This window comes from Calliopsis andreniformis, chromosome 10, assembly GCF_051401765.1.
Source record: "Calliopsis andreniformis isolate RMS-2024a chromosome 10, iyCalAndr_principal, whole genome shotgun sequence".
Taxonomy (NCBI): domain Eukaryota; kingdom Metazoa; phylum Arthropoda; class Insecta; order Hymenoptera; family Andrenidae; genus Calliopsis; species Calliopsis andreniformis.
Window position 1 is genome coordinate 8,908,221 of NC_135071.1, and position 18,123 is coordinate 8,926,343.

General features: G+C 33.8%; 1 protein-coding gene across 5 annotated transcripts in view; it reads left to right on the forward strand.

Annotated features, from left to right (window-relative positions):
- The window catches only part of LOC143184668 (CYFIP-related Rac1 interactor B), a 31,434-nt gene that overhangs the window by 9,656 nt on the left and 3,655 nt on the right, over window positions 1-18,123 (forward strand). For 2 of the 5 annotated variants that reach the window (XR_013002797.1, XM_076387061.1), the window contains 5 exons: window positions 12,656-12,784; window positions 12,970-13,194; window positions 14,680-15,014; window positions 16,585-16,664; window positions 16,773-16,899. Coding sequence is in view for 4 of the 5 variants with exons in the window: in XM_076387061.1 (XP_076243176.1) it covers window positions 12,700-12,784; window positions 12,970-13,194; window positions 14,680-15,014; window positions 16,585-16,664; window positions 16,773-16,899 (852 nt within the window). In the remaining variant the exon portion in view is untranslated. Of the gene's footprint in view, window positions 1-3,308; window positions 3,570-9,226; window positions 9,558-12,352; window positions 12,567-12,655; window positions 12,785-12,969; window positions 13,195-14,679; window positions 15,015-16,584; window positions 16,665-16,772; window positions 16,900-18,123 lie in introns of those variants that run through there. The other 3 variants (XM_076387062.1, XM_076387065.1, XM_076387064.1) reach the window with 3 other exon arrangements.

Genomic DNA, 18,123 nt, shown 5'->3' on the forward strand with positions numbered 1-18,123 from the left:
TATCTGTCTTATCTCCAGCCATCACCGTTTTGCATCGCCGTGTGTTATCGTGACTTTCATCACAAAACTTTCGATAGCATGACGGATCAGATGGAAACGTCGCGGCGTCGGTCGCAATTTCTCACTGCTTCTAAGAACCCAGACTACCTTTTCGGTGTGCAAATAAAGTACGCCACTACTTTCCACGTACTTTAGGTCCCCAGGTACTCTCGAATAACATCGAAAATCCATAAGTGTCGCTTTGGGATCATGAGTTTTATAAGGCGACGTCTGATCACCTATCTAAACGATTCAGGCGCTATAATTTAAAGCAGCTTCAATGGTTTACAATAAGACAGAGTTGATTGTCGTATTAATCGCAGCAATTGCCAATTATTGAACGGTTATGGGAGAAATTTGATTGTTATTGAAATTAAAACAGAGAATTTGATTTTTGTTCAATTACACTGCCAGCTAAATTATTAGAATTATGTCCTATTTTCAGAAGAATAAAGATTACTCTTTCAAATATACAGAGTGTTTCGGTGGTACAACCTTGCAAGGAGTGATTCCTCGTGAAAAAATAAGTCGAAAGTGCAGAATAAAATTTTCTCGTGCGAGATTGAAAATGTCGAGTACGAATATTTTATTCATAAAATCATCCTAATCAAATACATAACATTGCAGCACAATCGTTAGAATGATAGTAGCATTGACAGAAAACAGATAATAACACTTCCCATGTTCATGAATACGAACACAAATAAAAACAGAAATCTGACAACTCAAAAGGTATTTGCTAGTGCAGTTAAAGTCGAGTACATGCATACTTGACAAACTTTCAAACTCGATGTTCTCGATAAACGAAGCGTACGAAAAAATTTTATTCTGCATTTTCGATTTATTTCTTCATGAGAAATCACTCTCTGCTCGGTTGTACCACCATTGCCAGAACACCTTGTATAAAATTGTAATGCTTCATTATATGGAAATAAAGAATTGCAATTATCGTTGAAAGTATTAACATAAAATCAAACATACTTTGCCATACAGTATAATTTTAAGAAAATAACCAGATAATACCAACTTTTAACCGCTAGTGTATACATATTTACACAATTATTTAAGGTCAAGTTGAACTAAGTATTCATAGTAGGGTGAAGTGGAATAGTTGACTTGAGTTGCATACTTTCCCCCTTATATTTTGTATAATTTTGTATAAAACAATTAATTATTCAATATTATATACATACATATATATTTTATACAATATTATTGCATAAAAGATATAATAATAATGATCATACGAAGCTTTTCGCTTTTTTGTTAAACAAATTTTTAGTAAATATTCATATCTTTATTAATACTATTTTATAATTAAAAAATTGAATGTACGCATAAATGTTAGTATCTTTGAAGAAACTAACAATTTATTTAATCTTGTTTCGTTAACAGAACTAAGGAACTTTTGACTAAAATATATTTTATAGCTTTCACTCTGAGCCTTAGTTAACGTTTATATGAAGCGCGGTCACTTCCTTTTTTACCGAGACCCGTTACCGCTTTTAATTAATTTGCCTCGTTCTTAAGGAGGACAGGGCCACCAAAGAATAGTTTGATGAAAAAATGCTTTGTTAGATGCATATAGAAGCATGAAATAATTAATTATTTACATACAAATTGATGTGTATACTTTGCAATTAGGCAATTCTAAAGCTAATTCAAAATACAGGATGAATCACGTAACTGTATCACCTGAATTTTCTTATAAAATATTTGTTACATGAAGAATGTTTGAAACGAAAATTGTTTAGAAGTATGAGTATGCTCTTCTTTGGAATACTCCTCTCAATACCAAACAATTTTCGTTTAAAACATTTTTCCACATAAAAAATAGTTTACAAAAAATTTCAGGCGATATATTACACACGTATATTATTTTGATTTTTAATTTTTAACACACAAATAATTGCTTCATAGTTATTCCGATTTATAAGAAATGAGAAATCCAACGATTCAGTTTCATTTTTTCCTCAGATAAGGGTCTCGTGTAATTAAAGTTTGAAAGTACATAGTAGGTTTTGCATTTAATGACATGCTAGACCATCATTCAACTTTTAGTAAAGCTTGTAATCAACGACCTATAATGAAGCGAACACATTGTCCTCGTTTCAACAAAGAAATTACGTTGCGTCTTCAAGCAAAGGGAACAATTTAATACCGTGGATCGTGCAATTTCTTCACGCAATGCTTCTTTGATTTTAATTACACGTCATGTCGACGGAACGATCTCGAGAGAAGATGAGCACAGTTTGCTCTTGACAAAACAGAAATTAGTATTTGTTCCACCCTTCACATGCTTCCGACATCTCGATTTCCATGACAGATTAACGTCACATTGGTGGGTGCACAGTTTTCAACTTTTTTGAGATATTATGAGCAACCAGCCTAGAGCAGTTTTCCTCAATTTTTTCATTCGTGGTAGAAAACAAAGGATACATGCAATTCGTTTCATATTGTAGCTAACTACTAATGCACATATTTTCCAAGTTAGAAACTGTGAAATTTTATCGAGTGTGACGGTTATTTGTACTTTATCTCATTTGATGTGGTGCTTGTCTATGAACTAGGAGAAAAGGAGTAAGCTAATGAGTAAACTAATCCCTACTAGGAACTAAGTAAACAATAGCAATATAATAACGGTTACTAGAAACTAGACAGCAGTGGACTAATGGCTACTAGAAACTAGACAATAGTAGAAACTATAAATAAGTGACTAGGAACTAATTTACATTAGAAACTCAGAATAAGGTATTAGCTAACTACTAAACTGTTACTAGGAACTAAGTAATCCAATTAATATTTAAGTAACAGTAAACTAACGGCATCTAAGACCTAGGTCTAGGGACGAACAAGGATTCGAAATTACTTAACTAAAACTACCACAGATAAATCCAAGTAACTTGATCAATCTAAGCAGAACATAAGTAACACACTCTAAATGCAACTGCTTGTAGTTACTATCCCCGACAGTGCCACCCATTGCACTCTAGATATTGAAATAACGAACGCATAATTTTTCTTACGCTGCATGCTTATCCACGCTATTTAGCCCACAATTAATCCAACGAGTCGTTAAGGAGGCCAAAGCCACGGAAGGAACGGCAGGCCAGGTTTAGAGATACCAGCTGGATCGTGTGCGTTAGCATATTGTGCGTGTGCGGCTTTAATGTGTCACTGTGGACACACGACGAGGCGTAGTTACGTGCTTCCCTGGTATTTAAGCCGCGTACGTACTTACACGCTTGCCTTATTAAGCACGAACGGCGTTGCGTGTTGCGACTCGCCAGCCGCGTACAAGTGGTGCTCGCGCTTTAAAGAGATGCTACAAGGCTATTCCTTCACGTTCTATGCACACTGTACTTGGAATGAGAAGTGTCGTTAACGATATCTCCTACCGTGGCGAGTACCGACGCCGTTCGCGAGCTGTGCGCTGATCCTGTGCGTTGAATAGCGGAACGGGATGTTTGCCTCGGTCCCAGTTCCCTTCGATGGGTTCGTTGATATTTGGATTCGACTTACGTGACCTGGTAAGTGTGCTGTGTGATAATTATAGAGGTTGGTTGTGGTTGACCGGTTTCTCAGTGATTGGTGGCCACGTTACTTTTGGAATTTTCGTTTTAGTCCTGCGAGGCAAAGAGGATATTATGCAGCGAAAGATATACTTTACTACGTCGTCCTTTTGATGTTCAAAGTCAGTGATCGGCATATATTAAATCTTGCCTGGTCGTCAATTATTGTACATTGTAGGAGAAGTCGTTCTACTGTACACATGGGTTGAATGTTAAGAAAATGGTAAAATTATTGAAACCTCAATGTGTGATGTCACGAAAAACCAGGATATGTGGTTGAATACGAACAGATCACAATAACTGTTTAAAATATAAATTTAGCTTTTGGAGTTTATGTTGATTTTTAAAATTCAATATTGGATAATTACGAGTTTCATACTTTTAGTTCCTTAAATAATGTTAAAGAAGAAAATGATTCTAACTTTTGTGATCTACTTTAAACTTGGTATTTAAAATTTAAATATATATTTTCCAAAAGTTCCTTCAATCGCCTAAAAGGTAAACGATTAACACGAAATTTCACAATGAAATTAAACAGACTATAAAAAGTTGAATCAAAAGAGGAAGGGAAGTTTCCAAATGAGAGTTTATTACGACAGCAAACTGTCTCACTTAATTTTTGGTCAAAATGGGATGAACTAATAAGTCTATAAAATACTATATACACATTTTAGTACCTATTTAACTGCGCTGTAGGGGATCTTGAGACTGATTAATCGTTGGGCAACGATGGATTTGACGTAGTAATCCCTTTAAGCCAAATAGCGAGCCTATTGTAAACCGGGACAACTCCTGTACTCAAGTAGCTTATTTATGCGATCTAACTGGTCTACTTCAACCGTAGCAAGGCCAAATGTATGTATGATAGCGGAAGAAATGTTGCATTTACGGTGGTAAAAACGTTAGAATAAAGGAAATTAAATTTATAAATTAATGTAAGCCAGGAACACAACTACCAGAGCAACCTATAATACAACTTTTTTTTTTTCAATTTTTATTACGCTTCAACCCATTTCTATTATTTTTTCATAGATTTGCTAGATGTTAATAAAAATACAAATAATACCTAAGTAGTTAGATATGTATTATATAACTACACAAATAATATCTTAGTAGAGTTGTGGCCTGAACTAAATTCCCCCAACTTGGATTTACGAAACTCTTTAGATTTTGGAAAGTCTATTGCGATAGACGTAATAATAATACATCGAAAATTATCAATTAACCACTACACCAGACCTGCATTAAGAAATGGAGTTAGGGGGAGCTATGGACCCAGTCCTCGTCTTTTAGAGAGTCTCATTTTGTTAAACTCTAAAAAAATTTCTGTAAATAGTTAAGAAAAAAATTATTTTCGATTTATTAATGGTTTTTCTTAAAAGTTACATTTAAGGTAAATGTTCCGATACTTGAACACTTAAGATGTCAAATGTCCTAATAAGTGAACAGCCTAAAACTGCATATCCCAATACTTAAGTTGGGAAGTTTCAATTACTGAGGATACTATGTATTTTATGACGTTAGTTTCTATTTTTTATTCAGTATACCTAATACATTAAAATGTAAACCTTTTGTCTTAAAATAAGCTACAATACTAGCAAAAAGTATGGTTCCATTTGAAAAAATTATTCTGACCTTCACCTCATCTTTGCGCGTCCACCGAGAAAAATAAAAATCCCACCACATGATATTCCCCTCCGTGCTCAACTTTCATCTGAAACATTTTCGCGTATAATCAATATTTTTGGAGATATTCGTCTGTACGCTTTATGATTTCCACCCTGTATAACGGGTGGCTCGCATGGTGTTGCACACACTTGAAAGTGGAACTAGGCCAACTCAAACCTAATTACAGGACATTAACAGAACACGCTACTTTTAGTACTATATACCTACCCAAACTTAACCCAGACCTAACCCAGATCTAACAAGTTTTTTGTAAATATCTCGAAAACCAAGGCCAGCCGGCAATTTTGTCAAAGGAAAAAGTTGTTCATAGTGACGACATTCATAACATATTTAAAACTCGTTGAAATCAGCGAAGACCCACATCATCGTCAACTTTACCATTAACCTAAAAATTGCTTACCCTTGCTTCACTTTCTTGTCCTCAATAGCGAAACCCATTTACATAATAGATAACTGTAGTTTTCCTTTATCCATTAGTGCTCCACAAGGAGTGACTCGAGTAAGGCAAACAAAAAATATTTTTATATGTAATTCTCCTAATAAGTAATAACAGATGGAAACCACCCACCACTTGAAGCTCAATAACATTCCACGCATAAAATAGCTCGCGGATTTTAAACGTGCGTACATGTAAGTCATCGGTAGCAGAGTCATCATCGTCATGACTGCCGGTCCGTTGGTCGTCGTAGCGTCGAAATTAACGAAGGAAAAGGGGAGCTTTAGAGCACCGAGGGTCATGGCGGGAGGTGGCGAGGGCCTCAATTGATTTGTTGGAATTGATGCACAAAAAGGCCTTTAATAGGCGTCGATTATCTTCGCCCACGATTTCCGACGATTATCCAATCGTGGTCTTGAAAGAGGTGCAAAAATCTTGACACCACCGTGGCGATATTTAAACAACGTGTCGTGCACAACAACATTTTATCACCTCTGAATAATTTTAAAATAGTAGGTAACTCTATTTAAAACCTGATCTAAGATCCTAAGTAATTTTAGAATGAACTATGAAAAACCTATAGTCTCATAGTCGATAAACAATATTACTTGATCCCTTTACAATGATTTTCTTATATTAGTGATGATATGATTACATTTTAGCAAACGCAGCGATTGACGTCATTAACGTAGGCAGGTAGTGTATAAATAATTGAAAGAAAAATAATAGCTCGCCGTATCGATTATGTTAATGTTTATAAAAGCTTCTGCTTTGACACGTTCGATGTCACGATTATCAGTGGTGAATAACGCTATTTGCGATTATATTCGTTACAGGGAATAATGGTGATGAAATTATTAATTTCTCTAGAGCAGGATTCAGATCAAGTAGTACACAATTTGCTACGCTCTTTTAAGCATATCTATAATTTCGTAATCATTTAATTGAAAAATAGGTTGTATTATCACGTTTTATGTAAAACTAGCGAAGTGTGTTCACACTTTTGCTCATCACTGTATATCAGTAAATAATTTAATTTTTTTTTTTAAATATCTTTGAAGTCAATACTTATCTACACGTTGACTTTAGATATCATTTCATAATCTCTGAAGGATTATATGATGTGAAGTTATTCACATACAAATATCTGGTGGTTTTCTTTTTAAAAACTATAGGAAAATACACTAATAATATATAATATTGTACAAAAGCAGGAATGTAAATAATGAATGTCTTGCAAATCATTTTTTTCTTGTTGAAACATTTTAAATAGTATCTCTATTTGTTATTTTTAATTTTGTAAGAAACATTTTTCAAGTTGAAAGAAGATTGTATGATTATGTACAAAAATAAAAAACTGATGAGTTAAATATCTCATAATTATGAAGACAATGTCTTTTTCAATATTGAATACTAATTTGCCATATTTTAAATACTATAATTTTTGTTTTCTTTTTTAGAAAAGCAAAATATATGGACAATCATAGTTTCAATCATAATTCAAAATTAACATCGCTACCTAATAATTATTTTTATAGTAGCTTTCTTTATAATTATCAAATGAGTAGGAAATTACAACAATTTTTATTTTTGTGGCTTTCACTATGAGCTTGAGCATAGATCTACATTCTATTATTATGACGTATAAAACTGACTTTCAAGGCACGATCTACATTTTCTTTAACACCCACTAAAGACAATTTGACTTAACAACCGCTTCTTTTAAGTTTTTCTGTTACTACTATATCGCCATTATGTTTGACAGGAATATTTGCTTGCTTGATGAGACAGTCAACTTTGTTAAGGACAGGTTCCTCGATAGTTCATAAATGGACTGTCATTTCAATGCCATTGGTCTGTCCCGCGAACGTTAGCTTATAAAGCTACTGATCCGAGTGTTTCTCAGTAAAGCTGTACATATATCAATGCAGTTGATTCGTGGTAACTGGATCAGTCACGCTTATATTGTTTACCATTTTAAGTTCCGTTTGAATCGTTACACCTTGTTCAGATTAACGAAATAACCCGAATTCGAGTACGTAACTTGACTTGTAAGCGTCGTTGAGATTAATCAAGTATTCCTTGAATTCAGGGCTCTTGAATTCAATCGATTTAATTTGGAGCAATGAATACTCAAAATGGTGTCGATGGAGGTCAATAATTACTTTTCGCATAATATTCATTTGTATCAGCTTAATCGAGGTTTACTCTTTGTTCATTGGTATTACTTCAAGTTTAGAAAAACTGAAAAGGCCTCAACTTCACTTGAAAGGATATTTAAAAAAAATAAATAAGAAATTGAAATTGATAAAGTGGTAAAGTAGTCTTAAGTTGAAATCGTATGAATTCAAGTAACTTAACTATTCTGAACGAGGCTTTAACGACAACCCGTGGGGTCTCCGAAAAAAAAATGGAATGCACCTCCTCGAGGAGTTAGTCAACTCCACAGAACTTCTAAATTTATAGCCATGTTTTGAAGAACATTTGCGTTGTTATGACAACACGGATACTCGTGTATAAAAAGCCCTTCTGCAATACTTTTAAGTCAGATACATGTTAAGAAAAGTAAAAATATGTTTATTATACCTTTAACCCATAACTACTGTGGTGAAATTTTCTTATATATCTACTCATTTGAGGTTTGTTATACAATTACTATTTTTGGTACATTTTGACATACATTATAAATTTCAATGGGAAATGAAATTTTTACACAAAAATGTACTTTAAAATAGTCCTACATAGACTTTTTATAAAAAAATTAACATCACAGGAAATTAAAAATGATTATTTAGAATAATAAAGGTTTTGCATTTACCGAAAAGAGGGTGACATCTGTATTGAAAATATATTATTTTTTAGATTGGTTTTAAAGTAGTATTTACTAGTTCATGAAGATTAAACTAGGTTAAAAAATTATTTCTGCAAATAATTTTCCAAGACCCAAAACCTTATTTATCTTCTCTTAAGTATCACTTACACGTTGAGACTTACCTCGCGACATGTCTCGAGGCGAATGATCGGTTTGAAACCACTTGAAATTATTTCGAATCCCTTTACTTCTTCGAATATCGAATAAGAGTCAAAAGGATTCTAAGTGGTCTAGTCCCATCACTTGTGGCGAAACAAGTCTTGAGCCAAGTCTGATCATATAGGAAATACTTTATACTCTGTGCAACAATTAACAATTCGAATTCTACATGCAATAAATATAAGATTACTTTATGAATGTATATGAGACTTTTTTTTGAATGTTAAAATTCTTATGAAATTATAATCACTTGAAAATTGAGCGACTTTTTTTTAGAATGTTAAAATTCTTATGAAATTATAATCACTTGAAAATTGAGCGAGCTCTGTCAGACCCCGTCACGGTAGTTAAGGATTAATACAAATTTCTTTGATCTAACTCATTCATTTTAAAAAATTTTAAATTATACAAACACACGTAAAAAGAAGTTCTTCAAATCGAACTGAATCATTTATCTAGCATCGCTCTACTCCACGTGTTCGTGGCAGAGCCGAGGCATCCCAAACTCGCCAGTAGTCAGCAGCGTCACCACGAGGGTGAACCGTCGAACTAACCCCCATTGATTTTTCGCGCGAACGTGCCGTCGCCACTGTCGTTTACCAAATAAGGAGAGGCCTCGAACCGCGCCACACAACGCAACCCCCTGCGAACAGCAACATGGCCGTCCGCTGGATGACAGTTGTTGCACCCTCCTCGCGTACTTGTTGACCACCCTCGCGGACTAGGACGTGCACCTGTCAGCGTCATGCAGTCGCGTCGTCGGTCGCGATCACGCCGTGTTCTCGCCACGGTGAGTCGATTAAGAGCATCACGCACCCCACACACCCCACAATCTCATGGTGTCATTAAATCGCTACCTCCGCGTGAGAATTCAGTCGGCTCGGGTGTCCTTTACTAGTTGCATCCTCGATGCACCGATTTTTAGTAGAATATCACTTTCTTCTGACTCCTATTTTAATATGGTGCTGAAATAGTGATCTTGGAGAGTGAGCGCGAGGTTTGTTTATGTGGTCGATGTCTGGTGGGATGGTGGCTTCTGTGAGAACGCTTCCTTATTCTTTCGCGCAGCGGAAGTGGTGATTACTGTGAAGTTATTCTGCGGAATGTGGTTCTGCATCGAATCACCGTTGGAATTTTTACTTCAAACACTTGGCAAACGAAGTTATTTTCGATTGCACCTGGTTCCTCGAGGGTAAACGTGTGATTTGTCCGATTGTGAGTTAATTATTCCAGTTGTGAATTGGAGATATTATGTTTTGAACTTTACCGTTAATGTTGCTTCAGTTTTACTGTGCACGTGTTTCCAAGATTTGTTATTGGGACTGTTTTCGTTGAGAGTGTGAAGAATAAATGTGTAAGCTTTCAGTAGAAACAGTAAACGATTAGCGAATCTATGTGACTTTGAATGACGAGAGTTCGTTAACAGGAGATACGGTTTTCTGCTAAAAATAACGGAGACGTTCGTCGGTACATTGGAATCCCACGGCGCACAATTTTAGATCTAGCAAACTCGATCGTTGTCCTCCCAGTGTGTTTCAATATTTATCGCATTTTATCGCTTCCATTCATCTATATTACAAACGTATTATCTGATAAACATAGCTGAATGTTTATTTGCTGTTGATACCGCTGATAGTGATTACATTGTAACAGTTACTTCGTTCGATGTGTTCAAATAATGTGTAAAACAATAATAGTAACTTTCGATCACATAATTGAAAACTAATAACGTTTACTGATAAGACATGATTAGCATTATACGTAATTTTTGTAACTGCTTTATGCAATTTTGTTATTTCAATAAAATTATATTTTATTATAAATGAAATGGTATTTCTTTAACGATTATATCAAAGATTGTTTTATTTCCAAAGTAATGATAGTATGAAATATGTAGGATCAGTTGAAGATTGAAGTTGGTTATTATTGATAAATGTTTCCACAAAAAAAGAAATTATGTTAATTCACAATTGAAGTTAATTATTTCCACTCTGGATACTGTGTGATATTAAATATTCATTTAATATTTATAGAACAAGTCTAAATAAATGATTAATAAATTGGCGCGAAGTTTCAATAGTATAAAACACATAAAGGGAAGAAATGTACGAATTATAAATTCCTGTTTAATCACATGAATTTTGTTGTCTACGATGAACACAAAGTAACCGTTTATTCAGATAATGATTACCTTTATTGCAAATACTACTTAAGTAATATCTTTTCTTATTAAAGAATTCTTTATTCTTATTAAATTTGTTATTCTTATAATAACGCTTTATTCTTATTGTCAAAGAATATTATGATAAATTCTTTTAGTATTAAATATTGACGAATTAACTGTCTAGCTATACCTAATATCTTTTAAAATAAATAAATAAAATTTATCTATGACTAGAATAACGACACATAGATATTTACAAAATCACAAAATATTCATCGAAACGAACAAGTACCTAAGTGTATATTTTCTAATACAAAGTGAATTTAAAAAGCAAACATTTATGACAAATAAATTGCATACCATGCATTCTCCATTATTATAGAAATGAAATAGAAACGTTTTACTTCTAAGGTTTACAACACCTTCAAAAAGAAAACCTGCCGAGTAGAATGCACTCAAATAGTAGAAAGCCATCAAGTACTTTCTATAACGTATAAAAACATTTTTATTTTACAACCAAAAGAAATACCTACGTTTTCAAACTCACAGTTACTAATAATCTGTTTATTTATTATCTATTTATTCTAATTACTATCTATTACTATCTATTTATTTATTAATATTAAGGAGACTTCTAAAAAAGAACTAAAGATTACTAAAACTTCTTTAGTTTTTCTAAATGAAAAAAATTAAGTTGTTGAAACAATTAGATAAACACAGCAATTATTCAAATATTTTCAACTCACGTATTTCATTTACTTTAGTCTTCATTATTGTACATCAATTGAGTTTAAATCAAATTATTGAAATTCGATAACATAATTTATGCAAAAGTTTGCAAATGTTTCCTTCCACTTACAATTCTAACCAGTTCCTACGTTTAAAATAACTTCATTTGCTTTGTGTTTTGCTCCTGTTCGTCAATCACAATTTAAATCGAATCACGAAAATTCACGCAAAAAGAGATTAACATAATTTATACAGCAAATACTTTGCTGCACTTCTCAGTTCATCTTGATGAATCCAAAGTTTGCCTCATAAATTTGCAACCACTTCCTCTTCTCGTATCTACTTCTCTAACAAATTTCCATGTTCAAAACTATCCGAAGAATAGGAAAATTGAAAAATCATGCACTCGTTTTAATACCCATAGAAGATATTGGTCCTTCGGTTACTGTGTCATTTCAGGTGAGGTCAGCAGATTAGCTCCGTTGACTGGAGTTAACAGAAGGTTCGTCCCTCGTTCACGAGTTCACAGAATTCATTCATTCCATATGTACAGATATAATCCTCGTGCGGTGTACATACGTGCGTGTACGTGCATGCATGCCGTTTGTCTGGAATTAACACTTCGACATGGACGCGCGCGGATCGGCTTAGGGATCAGGCCAGAAATTCAAATTCCGCTCTGACTTCGAGCAGTGACGACGCAAACTCCGATTGCTGAGCCAAGGCTTCTCGACTGTGCAATTTTCCGCAATAAATTTCACTCATTGCCATTTTCACGATATACACTGATACGTTCGCTGGGTCTCAGTTACAATAAGCAGTATTTAAATCTCAGTATTTAAAAATTCAAAATTTGAGTGCCACTGTGTAATTGAAAGGGAAACGAAATAATTTTGAGACCTGCAAGTAATATGTTTGATGAAACAATGTACAATTGAATTTGAAATGGTTTGTTCGCTGGATCTTATAAAGAAACATTTTTTTTCTGTTTGCAGATGTCTTTCATGTTGTAAGATTTCAGAGGAAGCTTCAGACGAAGATGGGCAAGCTTTTGAGTCTCCTGGCTCGAGACGAGTCTACCTGTTGCACCCCACAAAAATATGACGTCTTTCTGGATTTCGAAAGTAAGTTTAAAGAGTCGAAAGAGCTCCCCATGCAAGTGCGTTTTTCGCACGTTAGCTAAGCTTTTCTTTTGAGATTAAATGTCTGTCGAGAAGAATATTTTAAGGCGCGAGACCCTTCATGTGTATGCAAATTTATGCAGAAAGGCATTCTCGAATAATAACGGAGGCGTTTTATCGAATTTTAGACGCACAACCTTCTGACATAGAACGGGAGACCTTTGAGGCGGTGCAAAGAGTTCTGAAAAATTCAGAATCCATCTTAGAGGAGATTCAGTGTTACAAAGGAGCCGGGAAAGAAATCAGAGAAGCGATTTCGGCGCCGACGGAGGAGTGTCAACGAAAAGCCTATCTGACCGTTGCCCCTCTTGTCGCGAAGTTGAAAAGATTCTATGAATTTTCATTAGAACTGGGTGAGTGTTACGCATTAACGTCTGTAGTAGTTTCACACGTGTATAGAAGAACCTCTATCACCTGAATTTTTTTACTTGAATGCTCTCTTGAATAAGGCATGACTGAAAAAAAATTACTATTTGTGATCAAATTTGTTTCACGTTTGCTAAAATTCATGATATCTAAAATAAACTGTATTGAACAGTTTCATATTACATTAATGGTGTGTGTAATTTAATAAGTACACTAGAAGACAGAGTTGGGCATTATTTAAATAAATTATTACTGAAAAAGTGTTATTCCAAAAATGTTCATAATTTCTTCTTAATGTATTTCTATTAGATACTTAAGATGATAGAGGTTCCTGTTTTCCTGACTTTCTGTAGTTGTATATCTCTTATGTCATCCTATCCCCCTAATTATACTTTAATTAAAATTCATTACTTCACATATTAAATATTTCCTCTGAAATATCTCAAATCTGGCTTTATTAAATTTTGAGCAAATTTTATTTAAAATAGCAATACAAAAATAGTAATTATCGGAATTATCTATAATAACGTTCCAAATTAATATCAATGTAAGTTTTAATTTAAAGGGACAATAATTACAATACAATGAAAATAATTACATTGATTAATTATACAGAGTAGTAGATATGTCACTTTCTCATTATCAGAATCTAATTATTCTCAAAATTATACTACAATTAAAGTAATTTAATATCTCAAGATAATTGTAAAATAAAAAACTTATTATTATATTATATATTAAGCACAAATAAAGTAAAGCAATTCCTTTAATAAACAAAAGAAAATGCAAAATATACTGACATATTTTTTAAAATATTTATGGTACTGTTATTACTAAATTGTAGAGGTTTAATTACACCTACATCAATTCCACGTAAAATCATAGTTGTGTTTAGACAATTGGGGCTTACAACAAGCGCAGTTTCATATTCCCGGAATAGAGCTTTCACGTTTTCAAACAGAACCGTCTGAGTCGTCTACCTTCAATTACGGTGTCATTCACTAGTGCCAAATAAAAATGTAGGAACATAAACGTCTGTATTGGCTCGGCAACGGACTGCCAGGATTATTGTTCAGCTTGAATATTCCCATACACGTAGTGATTGAAAATCCAATATCGTCACACCGACGCGAGCGAAACTTTTAACCGTTTAGAAACTTCATAGGCGGTTATTGCTTTTATTTTAAACAACGTGAAAGCCATCGAAGCGAAGTGAAAATGTTGGCTTATACAACAGAGATTCTGATTAAACTACGAAGCAGTTTAGTAAAAGAATATTTCAGTAAACATATTTTTCTGAGTCGCGTCACGTCTGAAGCAAGTGTATAGATATTTCTTATTATTCCTACAAAGACTAATATACTAGCAATACTGTTATTGTTCCATTGATTGCGAAAATGAGAAGAAACAAGAAAGCAAAGAACTTTCAACTAAAGGCAACTAACCTATTTGTTATTTTTTTAAAATTTCAGAAAGGGTGGTACCAAAGATCCTAGGTCAACTATGCTCAGGGAACCTCTCCCCGACTCAACACCTCGAGACACAGCAAGCCTTGGTAAAACAACTGGCAGAGATATTGGAGTTTGTGTTGAAGTTCGATGAACACAAGATGAAAACACCCGCCATTCAGAACGATTTTAGTTACTATCGAAGGACTCTGACCAGGGCATCCCTGGCGAGGCAAGATACAGCCGAGAAGGACCTCGTGGTCGGAAATGAGCTTGCCAACCGAATGTCCTTGTTCTACGCCCACGCGACACCCATGCTTCGCGTTCTGAGTCACGCGACCATTACTTTCTTGATGGACGTAAGTGGTATCGCTTCTCTTCTCTGTACATAGTCTCCTATCTTTTCACTATTGGCGGCAGTTATTGATCAGACAGGACGACAACCCGTGCTGATCCAAAGAAATCCTCTCTATATCTGTTCCCTCACCTGAATCTTAAATGTGTGCTTCTTTAAAGAACGGTTCATTGACCGTGCATTTCCTTTTATGCTCACGTTTTCATTCGATTATTCGATTAAAGCTTTTTTAATGTTTTGAAATATTATATGAAGACTACAGGGAAAGAAAATGATGAATTTTTTTAATTTTTTTTATTATCGTATCAATAGTTGTTTCAGAAATTAAGGATTTTTCTCGAGATAAATGGTTCATTGAAATTAAAATTATTACATGCTAGTATGTTCGAAAATTAATTTATAATTAAATATTTTTTAATATCTTCTCTTGTAAAATATGTTCTAGTTTTATATATAGTACAGATGAATTTATTATTCAAGTTTGCTGAACTTCTGCAAGTGCATACGAATTAAATCACAAAAGATAAAAGAGAATTTAAAAGCCCTTAGGGGGTACCCAGCCGCAAATTCAACTCGTTTCCGCATTATCGATCGAACGACATTGACTTCAAGTCTACTTTTCATCTATACACATACATATACGTATGTACATGTATTGTTCGGCTTTACATTCTACATAATAGGCATCCTGCTTTATATTCTGCATCGCGGCTAACAATTGATTCTGCTAAAAATATTTATCTTCAAAAGAGAAGTATCGGTGAAGTATTGGCAATGAAACAATTCGATAGAAGTAACGAAGGCGCACTGAAGCGTAAAATTAAAAGCTATTGTGTGAAATGATTCAGGGTACAACAATTCTCGGAACATTTACCAGTCTAATAGATAGCGGATCCGTTTAAATTGTGCAGATGCTATTTTAATTGGCACGGTAAAGGAAGTCGTTCATCGCTGTATGATTACCGAATAAGGGTTCACAGGTTAAAGCCATGCCAGAACAGAATAAGTCGTTTTTTTATCTACTTTAAATTGAACTGTATAGAGTAAGTTCTTTGACTATAAAATTGACATATTTTTTACGATATTAACGCAAAAAAAATGTAATTCTGAAATTTTAAATCATTTTTTAATATTTCATGCAATTTTATCCTACTATATCTTTTTTACTTAAAATCTACCTTAAGAGATTCTATAGTAAAGTGGCACAACAACTCTGTTAGAACAACTACATTTGATACGCATAACATTAAATTATATTAATATCCGTCGGTATGAATAGTTTTTAAATAGTAAATGTATTTAAAATTCAACGGAATGTTCGTGTAGAAATTATTAATTTTATTTTACAGAATTCGATAGGTCAACAATTGTGTTTGTATTACTCATACGTAATTTCATATTATTTTTATTAAATTCCTAAAATCTTCCTAGTTCATGTAATGGACGTATTATGGCGCTATAGTTTAAGCACTTATTTAATTTACCACTATTTCCTTCTTAAATTATATGCTGAAATACTCATTAGATTATGTCATACTTTTGATTACATGGGGCACATTATGCACTTATTTCAGAACGAAGACGTAGCACGCGAAAATATCACGGAAACGCTTGGTACTATGGCCAAGGTTTGCCTCCGTATGTTAGAAAATCCGTAAGTATATTAGTAATCTTATAAATAGAAACATCTAAATATATTTAAAAACTGAAAAAATGCTGCTTATAATTTAACCTGAAATGTATCTATAATTTCTTTTTTCAGTAATCTGTTGGCGCAATTCCAACGCGAGGAGACTCAACTCTTTGTGTTAAGAGTGATGGTGGGATTAGTGATCCTTTATGATCACGTTCATCCCCAAGGTGCCTTTGTTAAAGGTTCGAATGTCGATGTAAGTACGAATTATTAAATGAAATATTAAATTACAGTTGCTTTATAATTGCTATACAATTTATGAAAACAGCTCATTTTGAGTATTTCCATATTTATCAAGGTTTTGAAATCGATTTACATAATGATGGTTCACATTTATTTCGTAAGATGAAATCAAAAACGTATTCACTCTAAATAATTTAAAAATTATTACTCTATAATTACCTTATAGCATTACATTGGTGACATACCTATGATTGTAATATATAATTTTATATTTTATAGTATATAATTCTCACTCATATTTTAAAGGGTGGTAGGAGAGTACCCATACGATTTTCTGCCATTGATTTTAGCTATGCATTTGTTATATTAGGACTCAAGTTATTAATCTCCTAAATATGCAATCTTTATTGACTTTTACGGACACTACATCTCTCACACCTTGATTTCTGTTAGATTTCTGTTTTACACTTTCTATGTTTCATTACTCTAGGTTATGTTTGTCTATCTTATTTGACTTCGTATACTTCTTGTTTTCTCCCTGTTGAAAATTGCATATTCACATTTCCAATCTAAGAGATAAGCAAGACCAAAAACAAAAATTTAAGATCAAAAGAAAATGAAAAATATTGATAAATAAACCGGAGCAAAACAAAAACGAAAGTTAAACAAACTCCTTTCATCTCTTAAAATATAGAAAAATACAATATTTACACTCTACAGGGTGTTTTCAAACATTTGAGACATTTTTGGATGGTACTATTTCATATTGTGTACAGTGTGATACTTTCTTTAAGACATATCACCCTGTGCCACTCATTTAAACGGCTGGAGCATCTCTGGGCCATACACATATGCATAAGACTATATGGGGCATGCATTGGGTATGCATACTTCCAATGGGAGGCTAATAAAACCAACATCAGAGTATGGATATATATCTCTGTCTCTTTTCGTCATATTTCTGACGCAAGCGTATTACGCTCCAGGGAACATAAAAGAGATGAAGCTATATGCTTCCCAATATTTCCATCCTTCTATCTTAGCCTCAGCACGCAGTTCCGATGTCCCATATAGTCTTATACAGCGGTGCTGATGTATCGATTTAAAATTCTCCCGGATTTATGGTCCGTTTCTATCCCCACCAATTTTTAGAACTAGCATCCCCAAGTGACAGACGACAAAGCAAGGAACCCATAATGAGCCTCAATGACCTCGCTACTCCCTATCGGGTATCTGT